The sequence below is a fragment of the Lepus europaeus genome, chromosome 5, assembly GCF_033115175.1.
Source record: "Lepus europaeus isolate LE1 chromosome 5, mLepTim1.pri, whole genome shotgun sequence".
NCBI classification, from domain to species: domain Eukaryota; kingdom Metazoa; phylum Chordata; class Mammalia; order Lagomorpha; family Leporidae; genus Lepus; species Lepus europaeus.
The window spans coordinates 53,659,402-53,673,441 of NC_084831.1; the positions used below are offsets into that span (position 1 = coordinate 53,659,402).

Here is a 14,040-nt window from a genome sequence, read left to right on the forward strand (position 1 = left end):
TATTAGAAAAACCTCTTTCAGAGAACACACTTTCCAGATGTCCACTGTGGTAGCAACTGATGGACAAAGATTGGTTTATCACTGCAAGCACATCAGGTAGGGCTGCAGGGAGGGTAGTAAAGCTCCTTGTTTTGTTTTTAAAATGACAACAGTAGTTGAGATGTCTGTTGTATCTCAGTTTGCATCTTTACCTGGTAAGGAGTCCAAGTTTGTGCCTTCGTGAGGCACACAGAGTATATTGAACCTATCGTCCTTTGGGTGTGGCTGTAGTTGTAAGTACTTACCAGGGCTGCACTTGAAGATTATAAAAGTCTTCCTGTAGCTGTGCTCTCTATTCTGTGTGGATTATTAATTCCAGCAGCCTCACCTACTCTGTTCTTGCAACTGAATTCTGAGATCTGTCTTAAAACTGAGTAACTTTTTTTATTTCAGTTAATGATTAGCTGCATCTCTGCAGTTTAAGCAAAATCCATAATACCTTAAAGGGTGTGTTTAAGCAAAATCCATGTTTTGAGAGGCAAGTTTCATTCTGTGTTTTGTTTTTAAAAATGACATTGAGCTGGCGGGAACCCTTCTAGCTTTAGACACAGATAAAATATGCCCCCCTGATTAAAGGAGCACACATTAAACCTGCTGAATGAGTGGAGCAGCTTTGCCAAGGAGCCGCTTAGTGACCCATTTATTTTATTCTGAATGTCTGTGCTTTTACTAGAATGACATACCTAGCTTTCTTGACTTTTTTTCTTCCTGCTTATTATTTCCTCATGTCACTTTTTGCTACAGTTTCAGATATAAATGAAATGGACCAATCACTGAAAACATACTGTGGTAGGAATCAGAACTTTAAGGCCTAGCTAAATTTTTTCTGAATATTATCGTGTATTGTTTTAGAAAGTGATCTTTGTCAGGGTTCACACTCTCACATGTCATGAATTATTGATAATATCTTGTTATTTTGGAACTAGGTTAAATTTCTGTAGCATCTGTAAAAACACACATTTGAAAATTTATTTTTATAAAATATGGACCCCAGGACTATAGTACAAATCGTAATATACATTGACAGTCCCACAAATTAAATTAAGCTGTTCATGAGAAAGTTTTTTTTCTTCTCTTTAAAGTGTTGAAATTTTTAGAGAACCCAATGTGTCTCTTGGCATCAGTATTGTTGGTGGACAGACTGTGATAAAACGCCTGAAGAATGGAGAGGAGCTTAAAGGTATATTCATCAAACAAGTCTTAGAAGACAGCCCAGCAGGAAAAACCAATGCACTGAAAACTGGAGACAAAATATTAGAGGTAAATGGTGTTAAGAGGCCAGTTTTGTTTGATGCACACTGTGAGAAAACGAAAGAATTATGTGACCAGAGGATATTTCTTCATGTGTTGGGAGGTGGGTGGGACTGTACTTATTGTACTCTATGTATAGATTGACTTTGTACATGGTATGCACAATTTATGAGTTTCTCACAGGGTGAGGGGTGTAGCAAATGAAATGACATAAAACTTCAGCTGATTGAGAAAAACAAATTAACAAAAGCTCCATAGAAAAGAGGGCACATGGTAGACACTATGCTTCTCCCACCACCTTTACAAGGTCTAAATTTTGATAAGTGGGGTGTCTGCACTTGTCTAGAGAATGGAGTTGATCTTGCAATGTTGAAGACTCCATTTATGGGAGGGTTGAATCCCTAGACTTAGCTGTACAGAAACTAAGTCTGAAAAGCACATCAAAGCACTGAGAATGCCCTGAGGTCAGAGTAGGACACATTTCTTTGCATAGATGGGAGACACCATAGTGGGTGTCTCCAGCAGTGGGGTCTGCTTGTTCCTGATTCTTGCTTTATCATTATAACCACCAGCCTTTGTGCTTCAGTTCTGAGGAAAGAAAAAAGAGCCTTGGATATTGCAGATAGGAGTCTGGACTCTGTCTTTTTTGATTCCTAATTATTGGATGACTGGTTAGACCTACCTTATTCTCAGTTTCAAAATAAAAAGGAAATGAGAATTCAAAACCAGTTACATAGCTGTAAGGATTAAATCAAAGAATTATAAAAAGTTGCCCTAAATATACAAAATTGGTCTCATATTTGTGCTTGTGAGAGCCTTAAAATTTTTCAGGTGCTTATATTTGACCTAGTGATTAAGACATCCATGTTCCATATTGGAGTGCCTGGATTCACTTCCTAGCTCTGGTGCCCAATCTTTGGCCCAGCCCAGCTATCGTGGGCAGTTGGGAAGTGAATATGTGGATGGGAGCTCTTTCTCTGTCTCTCTTCCTCTCGCTCTTTCTTTCAAATGCATTTAATAATAAATAAAATTCAAATACACTGATAAAAGCACAGTTAAGAAGATGAACAAGATTCCCTTCCTTTATGGTGTTATATATAATAATAGTGATAGATGGGGGAGATAGACTAGAAAAATAAATAACATGCACAGTATTAGATTATAAAAAGTGGTTAGGGAGAAAAATAGATGGAGTGAGGGATAAGGAGTGAAGGCAGTAGTTGCAATTTTAATAGGTTTGGGCCGGCGCCATGGCTCCCTTGGCTAATCCTCCTCCTGCGGCGCCGGCACCCCAGGTTCTAATCCCGGTTGGGGCACCGGATTCTGTCCCAGTTGCTCCTCTTCCAGTCCAGCTCTCTGCTGTGACCCCGAGAGGACAGTGGAGGATGGCCCAAGTGCTTGGGCCCTGCTCCCTCATGGGAGACCAGGAGGAGGCACCTGGCTCCTGGCTTCGGATCGGCGCAGCGCGCTGGCCGTAGCAGCCATTTGCAGGGTGAACCAATGGAAAGGAAGACCTTTCTCTCTCTCTCTCTCACTAACTCTGCCTGTCCAAAAAAAAAAAAAAAAAATTGTTTTTAATAGGTTAAAGAAGATGACATTGGAATGAAGATAGGAAATGAGAGAGTAGACTATATGGCTTTATGGAGGTAGAAAGTTCCAGGCAAAGAGGACCAAAGTGTGGAAGTTCTGAGGTTAACTGTGGATGTGTCAGAGGAGTAGCAACAAATCCAGCCTTGTTGGGGCCAGCATTGTGGCACAGGTGGGATAAGCTGCCACTTGCAATGCTGGCATCCCATATCAGAGTGCTGATTCAAATTCTGGCTACTCTGCTTACAGTCCAACTTTCTGCGAATGCAGCTGTGGAGGAATCAGAGGATGGTCCAAATACTGGACCCCTGTCATTCACTTGGGAGACCAGGATGGAGTTCCTGGCTCCTGGCTTTGGCCTGGCCCAGTCCTGGCTGCTGCAAGCATTTGAGGAAAGATCTCTATCTCTGTCTCCCTCTCCTTCACCCTCCCACTTCCTTTTTCTGTAGGTCTGCCTTTCTACTAACTAAATAAATCAACTTTTAAAAAGTAACAGAAGTCTAACAGGGCTAATGTAGAGTGAATGATGGAGAGGGGATCAGAGGAAGGGTTTGAGGAATGAGGGGAAGCTGCATCATGTAATTTGGAAGATCTGGAGGGTCTCCTTCTTTGAATGCAATGAAGACCCAATAGAGAATTATAACTCATATACTATGGAGCATTCCAGTTTCTGAGGCCAGGATGGGAACAGTAACTTCGGGTGGAAAGCATTGAAGTAATTTAGGAGAGAGAATGGCAACCTGGACCAGAATGAGAGCAATGGAGATGGTGAGATGTGGTCAGATTGTGGATATATTTTGAAGATAGAACAATAGGATTGAGACTAGATTGTATGCAAAAGAGAAAAGAGCTACATATAATTCACAAGTTTTTCAGCTTGAGGAATCAGAATAAAAAAAGAGAAAAGTGTGGGAGGAGCAATCTTGAGGAGACATATTTGGGCACGTTAAGTTTAAGATGCCTGTTGAACATTCAGGTAGATATATAGGCACTTAAGTAAGCAAATAAGGGGGTCTGTATCCTTACTACATTGTTTTTTTTTTCTTTTTCCTCAGTTTCAGTCAGAGAGGTGTGTTTGTCTTCTGTAATTATGGATTTGTTCATCGTTCCTGTGGTTCTACAAGTTTTTCCCAATATTTAAAGTCTTAATATTATGTGTATAGCGTTTCATGTTTTCTTGGTGACTTGTTTTTGACACTGTATAGTTTTCCTCTTTCTTCTTGATAATTAATTTTTTTCTTAAATTTTATTTTGATATTGGTAACTTTTCTTTGAGTTATTACTTACATGGTACACTGTTTTTTCACTCTTTTTTCCCACTTTTTTGGTCACTTTAGTCATGCTTTTTGTAAGCAACACAACTGAATTTTGTTCTTTTTAATCTAAGATGATCATTTTTATCTAGTAAAAAGTGAGGTTCCTTTTTATTTTGATTACTGATTGATTTGAGCTTAATTTTAAGTATTTTGTATTTTATTCTTACTTTCCTTTAACATCCTATTTTGAAATAGTTATAGTTTTATGAGAAGTTACAAAGAAATGTACCAAGAGGTCCTGTGTACCTTTTCTTCATTTTCTCCAATATTAATATCTTACGCAGCCATGGTAGCAACACCAGGAAATTGGCATTGGCACAAATAGTAGTTTATTTATATTTCACCAATTATATACACAGTCTTATATGTAAATTTGTGTATGTGTGTGTGAATGTATGTATGTAGCTCTACACAGTTTTATCAATTGTGTACCCTTGCATAAATAACCACCACAATCAGGAAACTCAACGCTTGCATTATCAGAAGGCTCCCTTATGTTATCCCTCTCCCCATCTCTAAATTCTAGCAATTTCTAATCTGTTTCTCCATGCCTCTAATTATGTTATTTCACAATTGTAACATAATGAAATTATACGTAATGTATTTTTTTGAGATTGGCTTTTTCTTTTTAAATGCAGTGTAATTTCCTTGAGGTCCATTCCATTTGTTTGGTGTATTCATCATTTATCCTCATTAATGTTGAGTTAGCTGTCTTGGTCTGCCTGGGCCGCTATAACAAAATATCCATATAACAGAAATGTATTTCTTTTGCTTCTGGAGACTGAGAACTTGGCAAGGTGGGGGGCGGGGGGAACCTTCAGACCAAGCAGTAACATTCTGTGGTATGCATGTACCAGGTTGTTTAACCATTCATCCATTTAACATGGGAGGACTGGGTCTAGGTTCTTACTGCAACACGAGAAAGTATTCAAGGATGGGATATAAGTAAAGGTTAGGAGGGGACTATGATTTATTACATGCAGAGTAAAAATACAGTCAAGAGGGAATATAGGCAAGCTTGAGAGTGAGCTATAGCAAGCAAGAATTGGAATGACCCCTTTATGTTACCTAGAGGCATAGGTGATGGTATCTGAGGCAGAGTTTTATTGAATAGTCATAGTGGATGTGGTTTGAGTAGCACGCATCTCCTTGTCTTTTTGTGGAAGACTCAGAAATGTCATGTGTCAGGTGCGTGATGAGAGTGGGAGTGTCACTTTCACCCTTTCTCGGTTCTCAAGGAACTTTATATTTGTGGGGAGAGAAGGAAAGTGAGGAGAGGAGAAAAGAGGAGGGGCCGCGGCCCCCGCCCAGATCCCAATGTCCCTTTAAGCTGATATCGTCCAATCAGATGAAAGGGCGCTTATAGCCTCAGGTCAAAAGTCATCTGTTTTACCTGGTTCTTCCTAGTTGTTTATGCAGAGTCCATTCTGTTTCATCTGTTTCACCTGGCTGTTTTCGTAGGCCTTGTGGTCGACTGATTGCTGCAAACCATTTAGAGAAGGTTCCCACAGGTGGCCAGCCTGCGGTTCCCCACAGTCAGCCGTTGTAATTTTATTATAATAATATTACAACTGGATAGTCTATTGAGGGGATGCAGTCAGTAGTTTCTCCACTCCAAAATTTTCATCCTCTAATCTTTATGAGTAGTGAAGGGAGGAAGCTTCAGCTTTGTAAATTCTTCATGCTTTGTTGGCATTGTCCCTGCCTAACCAGGGAATGGAAATCCCTTGCTAACTGATCTAGAGGTTCCATTGGAGAAGCTAGAAGTTCATCACCAGCCGTTGGCAGTGACTGGAATCTGCATAATCATCACCTTTACATGAAACTGTTGGATTCTGGAAGAGACAGATTTGACAGTTAGGATGCGTAGATGTGGGCCAAAAGGGGGTGAGGGTAAGAACTGCATCAGAGAAAGGACAGCACATTTTGCTGCTTCCCAGAGGCTGGGAGCTGAGGGACTTCTCTTACCAAGTGGAGCTACATAGCTTGGCTATAAATCCTTCTGTTATCTTCTTCCATGAGCCTACTGTTGTTACTGTAAGTGCAGCAGGTTTTGTTAATCAATGCACATCTACACCCTGTTCTGCCAGTATATCATCTAGGGCTTCTCATTTGTCTATGAGCACTTTAGCAAGGGAATCTAAAGAATATTGTAGTTGATCTAGGGCTGGCCAGTTATCTTGGCTAAGTCACCCAAGGCAGCATAAAAGTTTCAAAAGTGACTTATGATATGTTGCAAGATTTTCTGCTTTTGCCATTAATGATGGAAAAAGTTTACCAGGTTTTCCTGCCAAGGCAGTTTCTGGAGGAAGATGGGAGAAAAGCATGTTGGCTGAGAAGTACTACAGCCTTAATGTCTCTCTCTTTAAGGAGAAGTATGCAGCAAAAGCAAGACTTTTACTTATCTTTTAGCCCTTTGAAGATAAAATTGAAGGACTATCCAGGTGTACTGTTGAGTCATATTTGAGAATGGATCAGTCCATTTGAGGCTTAATAGATATTGGGATTCTAGTTATAAGGATCTACATAAACAGGCGTCTTTCAGATATAGGACCGTAAACCAAGTGGCACCTTCATGTATCTGGGCTTGGATAGCATAGGAATGTTGTATAATAGGAGGAAGCATGATGACAACCTCATTTATGGCCCTGAGGTCATAAACCAGTCAATATTTCCCATTTGGCTGCAAAACTGTCAGAATGGGACTCCATTATTGAAAAATTTATTAATCAAGGGTTAGCATCCTTGCTTGGCTTCAGTTTTAAGTAGTATTGGCATTGATGAGGAAACCTTGTCTTATCCTTTAGGAGGACTGTTAGCGGGATGGGGCATGGTGGGGGAGGCATATGCAGCTCTTCTGGGTGTGCTGTGATCTCAGACCTGATTACATACTCTATTTTGGATTTCAACAGGGAGATTGACCAAGTTGATTTTGTCATCTTGTCTCAGTGCTCTTTTTTTTTTGACAGGCACAGTGGACATAGAGAGAGACAGAGAGAAAGGTCTTCCTTTGCCATTGGTTCACCCTTCAATGGCCGCTGCGGCCAGTGTGCTGTGGCCAGCGCACCACGCTGAACGGAAGGCAGGAGCCAGGTGCTCATCCTGGTCTCCCATGGGGTGCAGGGCCCAAGCACTTGGGCCATCCTCCACTGCACTCCCGGGCCACAGCAGAGAGCTGGCCTGGAAGAGGGCAACCAGGACAGAATCTGGCGCCCCGACCAGGACCCGAACCCAGTGTGCCAGCTCTGCAAGGCGGAGGATTAGCCTATTGAGCTGCGGCGCTGGCCCTCAGTGCTCCTTAGCATCAAATAAAAGATTTAGACTTAGGGGAGATTGACCAGAGAGAAGTGCCCAGGGAAGATAAAAGATTCCTGCTGAGTAAAAGAGTCAGACTTCTGGAAATATCAAAACCTGGTGGAAGACGAGGACATAGTCTTTCTAGAAAACCAGAGGCAGGGCCGGCGCCGTGGCTCAACAGGCTAATCCTCCGCTTAGCGACGCTGGCACACCGGGTTCTAGTCCAGGGCGCCGGATTCTGTCCCAGTTGCCCCTCTTCCAGGCCAGCTCTCTGCTATGGCCTGGGAGTGCAGTGGAGGATGGCCCAAGTGCTTGGGCCCTGCACCCCATGGGAGACCAGGATGAGCACCTGGCTCCTGCCATCGGATCAGCATAGTGTGCCGGCTGCAGCGGCAGCGGCCATTGGAGGGTGAACCAACAGCAAAAGGAAGACCTTTCTCTCTGTCTCTCTCTCTCTCACTGTCCACTCTGCCTGTCAAAAAAAAAAAAAAAAAAAAAAAGAAAGAAAGAAAACCAGAGGCAAAGAAATTCTTAGAAGCAGGATTTGCCATCAACTCCCATGATGACATGGTTCTTTGAGGGTGGGGATTTTGCAGGAGAATTCCAAACAGAAAACTGATGCTCTTATCTGTGACATCCAGGGTCACCCAGGACTCCAGGAGTGTGTTGGTCATATGGGTTATGGAAGCTGCCTGAGTTCTCCAGCCCCTTTAGTCTTTGAATGAAAACATGAGAAAACTGGGAGACTGCCCCACCCTTCGGGGGTTGCAGGGGATGCCATTTCCCATGTACTTCTTGTTTCCATCCTGCTTTTCAAGTTGGAACATTCCTTCTTTGTGCCAGTGTCTCATCTTCCCAAACCTTCAACATTGTCTCTTGGGCTTTTCAACCATGGTTAGCCACACTATGGGTTGACCTGGAGGTCACAAAGCACTGGTTACACTGACTGCTCTCTTATGAGCCTGTTGTCCGTCTGGACTGTTGTTTCTGTATTGGAGCTGCCTTTCCTGCTCGGCTTGTCTCTATTGTGAAGTACCCAAATGCTTATCTGCCTTCTGCTTCATGGAAGTGTGGAGTCCCGTTGCCAGTTTCTGGAGTTTCTTGTGAATATTTGACTGATGAAACAGCAAGTAAAAAGCTCTCTGTCGTGGGTGCTGGGGTCTGTGTTAGTTGATCATTTTAAGGCCTCTACCAGTCATCCATAAAAAAAGGGCTGGATTCTCTTGTGTTATTTCCCTGTTTTTGTCAAAATTTATGGATTTAACAGTACATTTTTCATTGTACCCACCAAGCACATAACCTTATGGTCTTGGTGCCCTGAATCCTCATGACCTCTTGGATAGTTCTAATTAGGATCTGTTATGACACTCTGTGGCTCCCACAGTATGTACTTGGGCTGTTGAGCCTCCAGGGAGGTTTGCTGTTTTTCTTGTGGACAGAACAATGTATAGGTCATCCCAGGTCAAAGTAAAGATCTGAGTTAGGCTCTGAAATTCCTCAGTAAATTTGGTAGGGTCTTCTGAAAACCTCCTTAGTTTTCATTGGTTTGTCAGTAATGGAAAAAGGAACACGTACTCTGATTATCCCACATCTCCCTTAGCCACCTCTCTCAGAGGACCAAGCTTACTTATACCTGGATAGGAGGATGCCCCTCTGTGCGTGATTCTGACTGGGCTGTCTTCTAGAGAGATAGGCGGGATTGTAGGGTAGAGTCGGTGGGCTAGCAGGAGGTGAAAGAGAGGGAGAAGGGGAAGACTCATCACCCCCAGGGATCATCCTAGCAGTGAGCTAAGCTGAGCTTGAGGTGGTTGAGCCCTAGGTGGCAGAGGACCAGTCAGTAGTGTAATCCCCCACATCTTTTTGCCCCCCCCCCCAATCCATTGTCTCTAAAAAGGTATGGGTATATAACAAAGCCTGTGACTCCAAGGGAAGGATTTTGAAAAAGTGCCATGAAAGCTTGGATGTGAAGAGTTTCTGACGATTTTTACTATCTCTTACAGAAAAGGTCAAGTTGAAAGATAGTATTAAAGTTGAGACTCCTGTTTGGGGACAGGTTTCCCCATTCTCTAAGTTGTAGCCAGTGCTGCACAAGAAAAAAAGCTTTTTATTGCTTAGAACATCTAATTTAAAGGTTTCCTAATTTTGAAGGCAGCAACCCAGGGATGAGGCCATGGGAATGGGTGGAGAGTTATCCATGTTTGAGAGTCTTTTTATGACCCAGGGAGAGAAAAGGAAGATAGGGAAATATCCTATAGTCAGAGTTTAATTGACTAATAGGGGGCGAGAATTTGGAGATGAGATTTGAGTACCACTGGTTTCCCTGCCCTCTTTTGGAAGTTTTGCAAGTATCATGGCTGCAGGTGCATCATGGGAGTGGGAGTGTCAGCCATAATTTTTTTATTGTAATGATATCACAACTAACTACAGGTCATCACTAGGATGTAGTCATCAGTCATGTTGGCTGTTTTTGGCTGGCGCTGGTTCTGAGCAGCAGTTTTGAGGGAGCTGCCATTTTCTGAAGCACAAAGAGGGGCTTTGGAATGGACCAGTTGGGGTTTCAGCAAGGGGCTTCTTCCGCTTCTCCTTGCTAGCTGTTTCTTTGTGTATACTATATTGAAAGACATTTGTATAGTTTATAGTGATTAGCTATTATGAATAAAGCTGATATAAACATTTATATGCAGATTCCTGAGTGAAAATAGTTCTTTATTGCCAAACAGACAATTGCTGAATTCTATGACAAATGCATTTTTAGTTTTTGAAAAGAGATGTTAAACTATTTTCCAGAGTAGCTGTACCATTTTACATTCCCACAAGCCTCTTATGAGCAATCCAGTTTCTTTGCATCCTCACCAAATTTGATGCTGTCATCATTTTTCATTTTAGCCATAGGTATACAGACATCTCATTGTTATTTTAATTTGTATTTTTTCAGTGGCTGATGTTGAACATCTTTTCATGTGCTTATTTCCTATCTGTATATCCTCTTCACTGAAACATTTTGTGTGTATCTTTTTGCCTATTATCTACTTGGATTGTTTATTGTTTTATCTTTTCACATTTTGGTTGTTTTCCTCCCTTCCCTCATCTGTGTCTGTTGTCACTTGAATATAAAGAAAGTATTGTCCAATTTACCCATCATAACTTTTTTTTTCAATATTTATTCCTTCATTTGAAAGGCAGAGCCGCATGGGGGGGGGGGGGCGGGTACAGAGAGAGAGAGAGAGAGAGAGAGATCTTCCATGTGCTGGTTCACTGCCCAAAGGATTGCAACAGCCAGGGCTGAGCCAGGCCGAAGTCAGGAGCCAGCAGAAAGTAAATGGAAAATGACTGTTACAACAAAGTATGCATGCATTACACATACAAATTGTTTGTACCAAAGTAAGCTTGCCTTTAATTCCGTTGTTCCATGAACTTTTTGAAGTATCCTTGCACTAACAAGATGATTTCAGATTTTAGTCATTTATATTTGTCCAAACTCACAGCAGACTTGAAATGTTGCATTTTACTATATATTGCAGAATATAACAAACCATGTGTTTGCTGTTTTTCAATGAAAAGTATTATGAAGTTTTTGTTTCTTGTGTTAAGTAAAACCTAATAATCAGGTTTTTTTCTGTCTATAGGTATAAAACAAATATCTTGAAACATTAACTTGAAGGATTTAGATACATGTAAAGAATTTTTTAAATGAGGAAGTTAGAATTAATTCATTGTGTTAGATATGGGTCTTCATCTGTGTGAATGGATGAATACCACTTGGGTTATAATTCTGAAGCTGAGAAGAACTAAGATTGTTTTTCTATCGTAATAGACAGAATTCCTTCTTTCCCCTAACTACTCTGTGTCAATGATTTCCACTTAACACTATAGAAATGTGTTGGGAAAACATCTACATTCCTATTTATTTGATCCCTTTATAACAAAGCAGTATGCCCACATGGGCACAGTCACTCACTTTCCATTGACCATAAACCATCCCAATCTTATCCAGCTTTGCTGCATTTCAAGTTTGAAAAACTGGTTCCTTTAAATATGGTTGGTAAACACAGAGTACCCTCTTGGAGTGTACATTTGGTTATCTGAGTTTCTAGGATAAGGAATCTTTTACAGTTAGGTAAATTTATCAAACACAGAACACTTGTGGGTGTTCAGTACTTCTTTTTAAATACAATTTGAGAAATGTTGAACTTCTTTATTGTAATAATAGGCAGTTTGCTTAAAATATCTCAGCTTAACAGAGAGAAGGTGAATATCCAAAGAGTCTCCCCCCACCACTTATGCTGACTGAACTACCTGTTACTTTTTGGGGAAGACTTTTATATTATTTTGAATAATTTATTTAACCGGGGCTATTGCTTAATGTATTTGTCTTGTCAAAGTGAAACATTATTTTCCTTAAACTTGTTCTCCTCCAGCAGCAAATCTTTTTATGGGCTGATCTTATTGTCTGACTTGTTAGTGTCTGATTGTTCTAGAAGATACACATGAACCTTGAGTTCACCTATCCACGATATCCAGTAACTTTCTGGTTGAAACAAAGCATCTCTGTTTCAGGTGTCCGGCATAGATTTGCAGAATGCTTCACATGGGGAAGCAGTTGAGGCCATTAAGAATGCAGGAAACCCGGTGGTGTTCGTTGTTCAGAGCTTGTCATCCACACCAAGAGTAAGTTTTAGTTCTTATGTTCAAAAAAGGTCGCAATATTCTGCAAACCTTTGACCAAACTTTTAACTTCAAGTATTCTCCATATATTTTCATTGATATGCAGCTATATTATTACATAAAAAATTATTAGGTTCATAAAAATTTAGTCATTTGCTTCATTTTCCCTCCAGTTTTGTTCTCCTGGTCAAATTAAGTCTTACAGTTTGCATTGGTTTGAGTCTCAGAGGGTAGAGTAAAATAGACCTATTTTCTTTTTGAAGATTTTATTAAAAATTTATTTATTTATTTGAGAGGTAGATTTATGGACAGAAGGAGAGACAGAAAGGTCTTCCATTGGCTGGTTTACTCCCCAAATGGCCACAACGGCTGGAGCTGGGCTGATCCAGAGCCAGGAGCCTGGAGCATCTTCTGGGTCTCCCACGCAGATACAAGGGTCCAAGTACTTGGGCTCTTCTATTGCTTTGCCAGGCTGTGAGCAGAGAGCTGGATTGGAAGAAGAACAGCCGAGACACTAACTGGCACCCATATGGGATGCCAATGCTGCAGGCGGAGCTTAGCCCACTATCGCCACAGTGCCAGCCCCTGGACCCATTTTCAATTACTTGATTGCTTATTTGAGAGTTCTTGCTGACTTGAAGGCAAGTTACTTAACCTTTCTGGACCAGTTACTTTGTTGATAAGATAGTTTCAACATCAAGAGGGTCAGATTTAACAACGTTCTAGAGATACTGTCCAGTGTTGTCTACATATTGAAGCATGTAAAAACACAAACATGCTGCCATGTTGCAATGTTACATGTTCTGTTGGCAATTCTGAATTTAGAAATAGCAGAATTCAGTCATAAAACTTTACCTCTGTAGTTTGTTACTCCTTCGATTTCGAGTTAAAACTCTAAAAGATGTCCATGATGGGATATGTATTTAATAATGGGATAAGGGGGCCGGCGCTGTTGCTCACCTGGTTCATCCTCTGCCTGCAGTACCAACATCCCATATGGGCACCAGGTTCTAGTCCCGGTTGCTCCTCTTCCAGTCCAGCTCTCTGCGGTGGCCTGGGAAGGTGGTGGAGGATGGCCCAAGTGCTTGGGCACCTGCACCCGCGTGGGAGACCAGGAGGAATCACCTGGCTCCTGGCTTTGGATCGTCATAGCTCCGGCCATAGTGGCCATTTTGGGAGTGAACCAACAGAAGGAAGACCTTTCTCTCTGTCTCTCTCCCTCACTGTCTAACTCTATCTGTCAAATAAATAAATAAATAAATAAATAATGGGATAGGCACAGAAATGTTACCATTAGGTCTTGTAAGTAGAAACACTATTTATTTTGTTTATTTTGTAATGGAAGATAGTTGTTCAAAACGTAAGAACTTTGAACAGTAGAAAAATTTGCCGATTTTTAAAATGTTATTTCCTTTATAGTAGAATAATGTCTTGATTCCCAAACTTTTGTATGTCAGATTTGTATGTCAAACCAGGCAGATAGATGGTTGACTATCTCTGCATACTCATAACGTGCCTGCATGCATTGAGTGCAGTCTCTGTCCTGCAGCCCTGCAGTCTTGCCCTGTATCGCAGTGCAGTGCCTTACATTCTTAGTGCTACATTAATACTGCAAGACTAACTGAGATGAACTGAATAAAGTCCCCTTGTTGTCATAAAATTTAAAGTTCAGGAGGCTATTTTGGAATCCAGTGTTTAACTCTTAGAATATTGAAATTGTGGTTGAGGCCATTGCTTTCATTTCTGGAAACTCAGCTCAGTAAGAAAATTGGCCAGATTATTCGCTGCCAAATGATATTTCCAAAGAAACAATTTTGAATGAAAATGAGTCAATCAAATTATGCATTGGTGTGGGCAACTGTGAATGCCCTGCCAAAAAATATCA

General features: G+C 41.2%; 1 protein-coding gene across 9 annotated transcripts in view; it reads left to right on the forward strand.

Annotated features, from left to right (window-relative positions):
- Positions 1-14,040, forward strand: part of PATJ (PATJ crumbs cell polarity complex component) — a 445,385-nt gene that overhangs the window by 190,379 nt on the left and 240,966 nt on the right. For all 9 annotated transcript variants that reach the window (XM_062191443.1, XM_062191441.1, XM_062191445.1 and 6 more), the window contains 2 exons: positions 1,122-1,299; positions 12,048-12,158. In XM_062191443.1, coding sequence (XP_062047427.1) covers positions 1,122-1,299; positions 12,048-12,158 — 289 coding nt within the window. The remainder of the gene's footprint in view (positions 1-1,121; positions 1,300-12,047; positions 12,159-14,040) is intronic.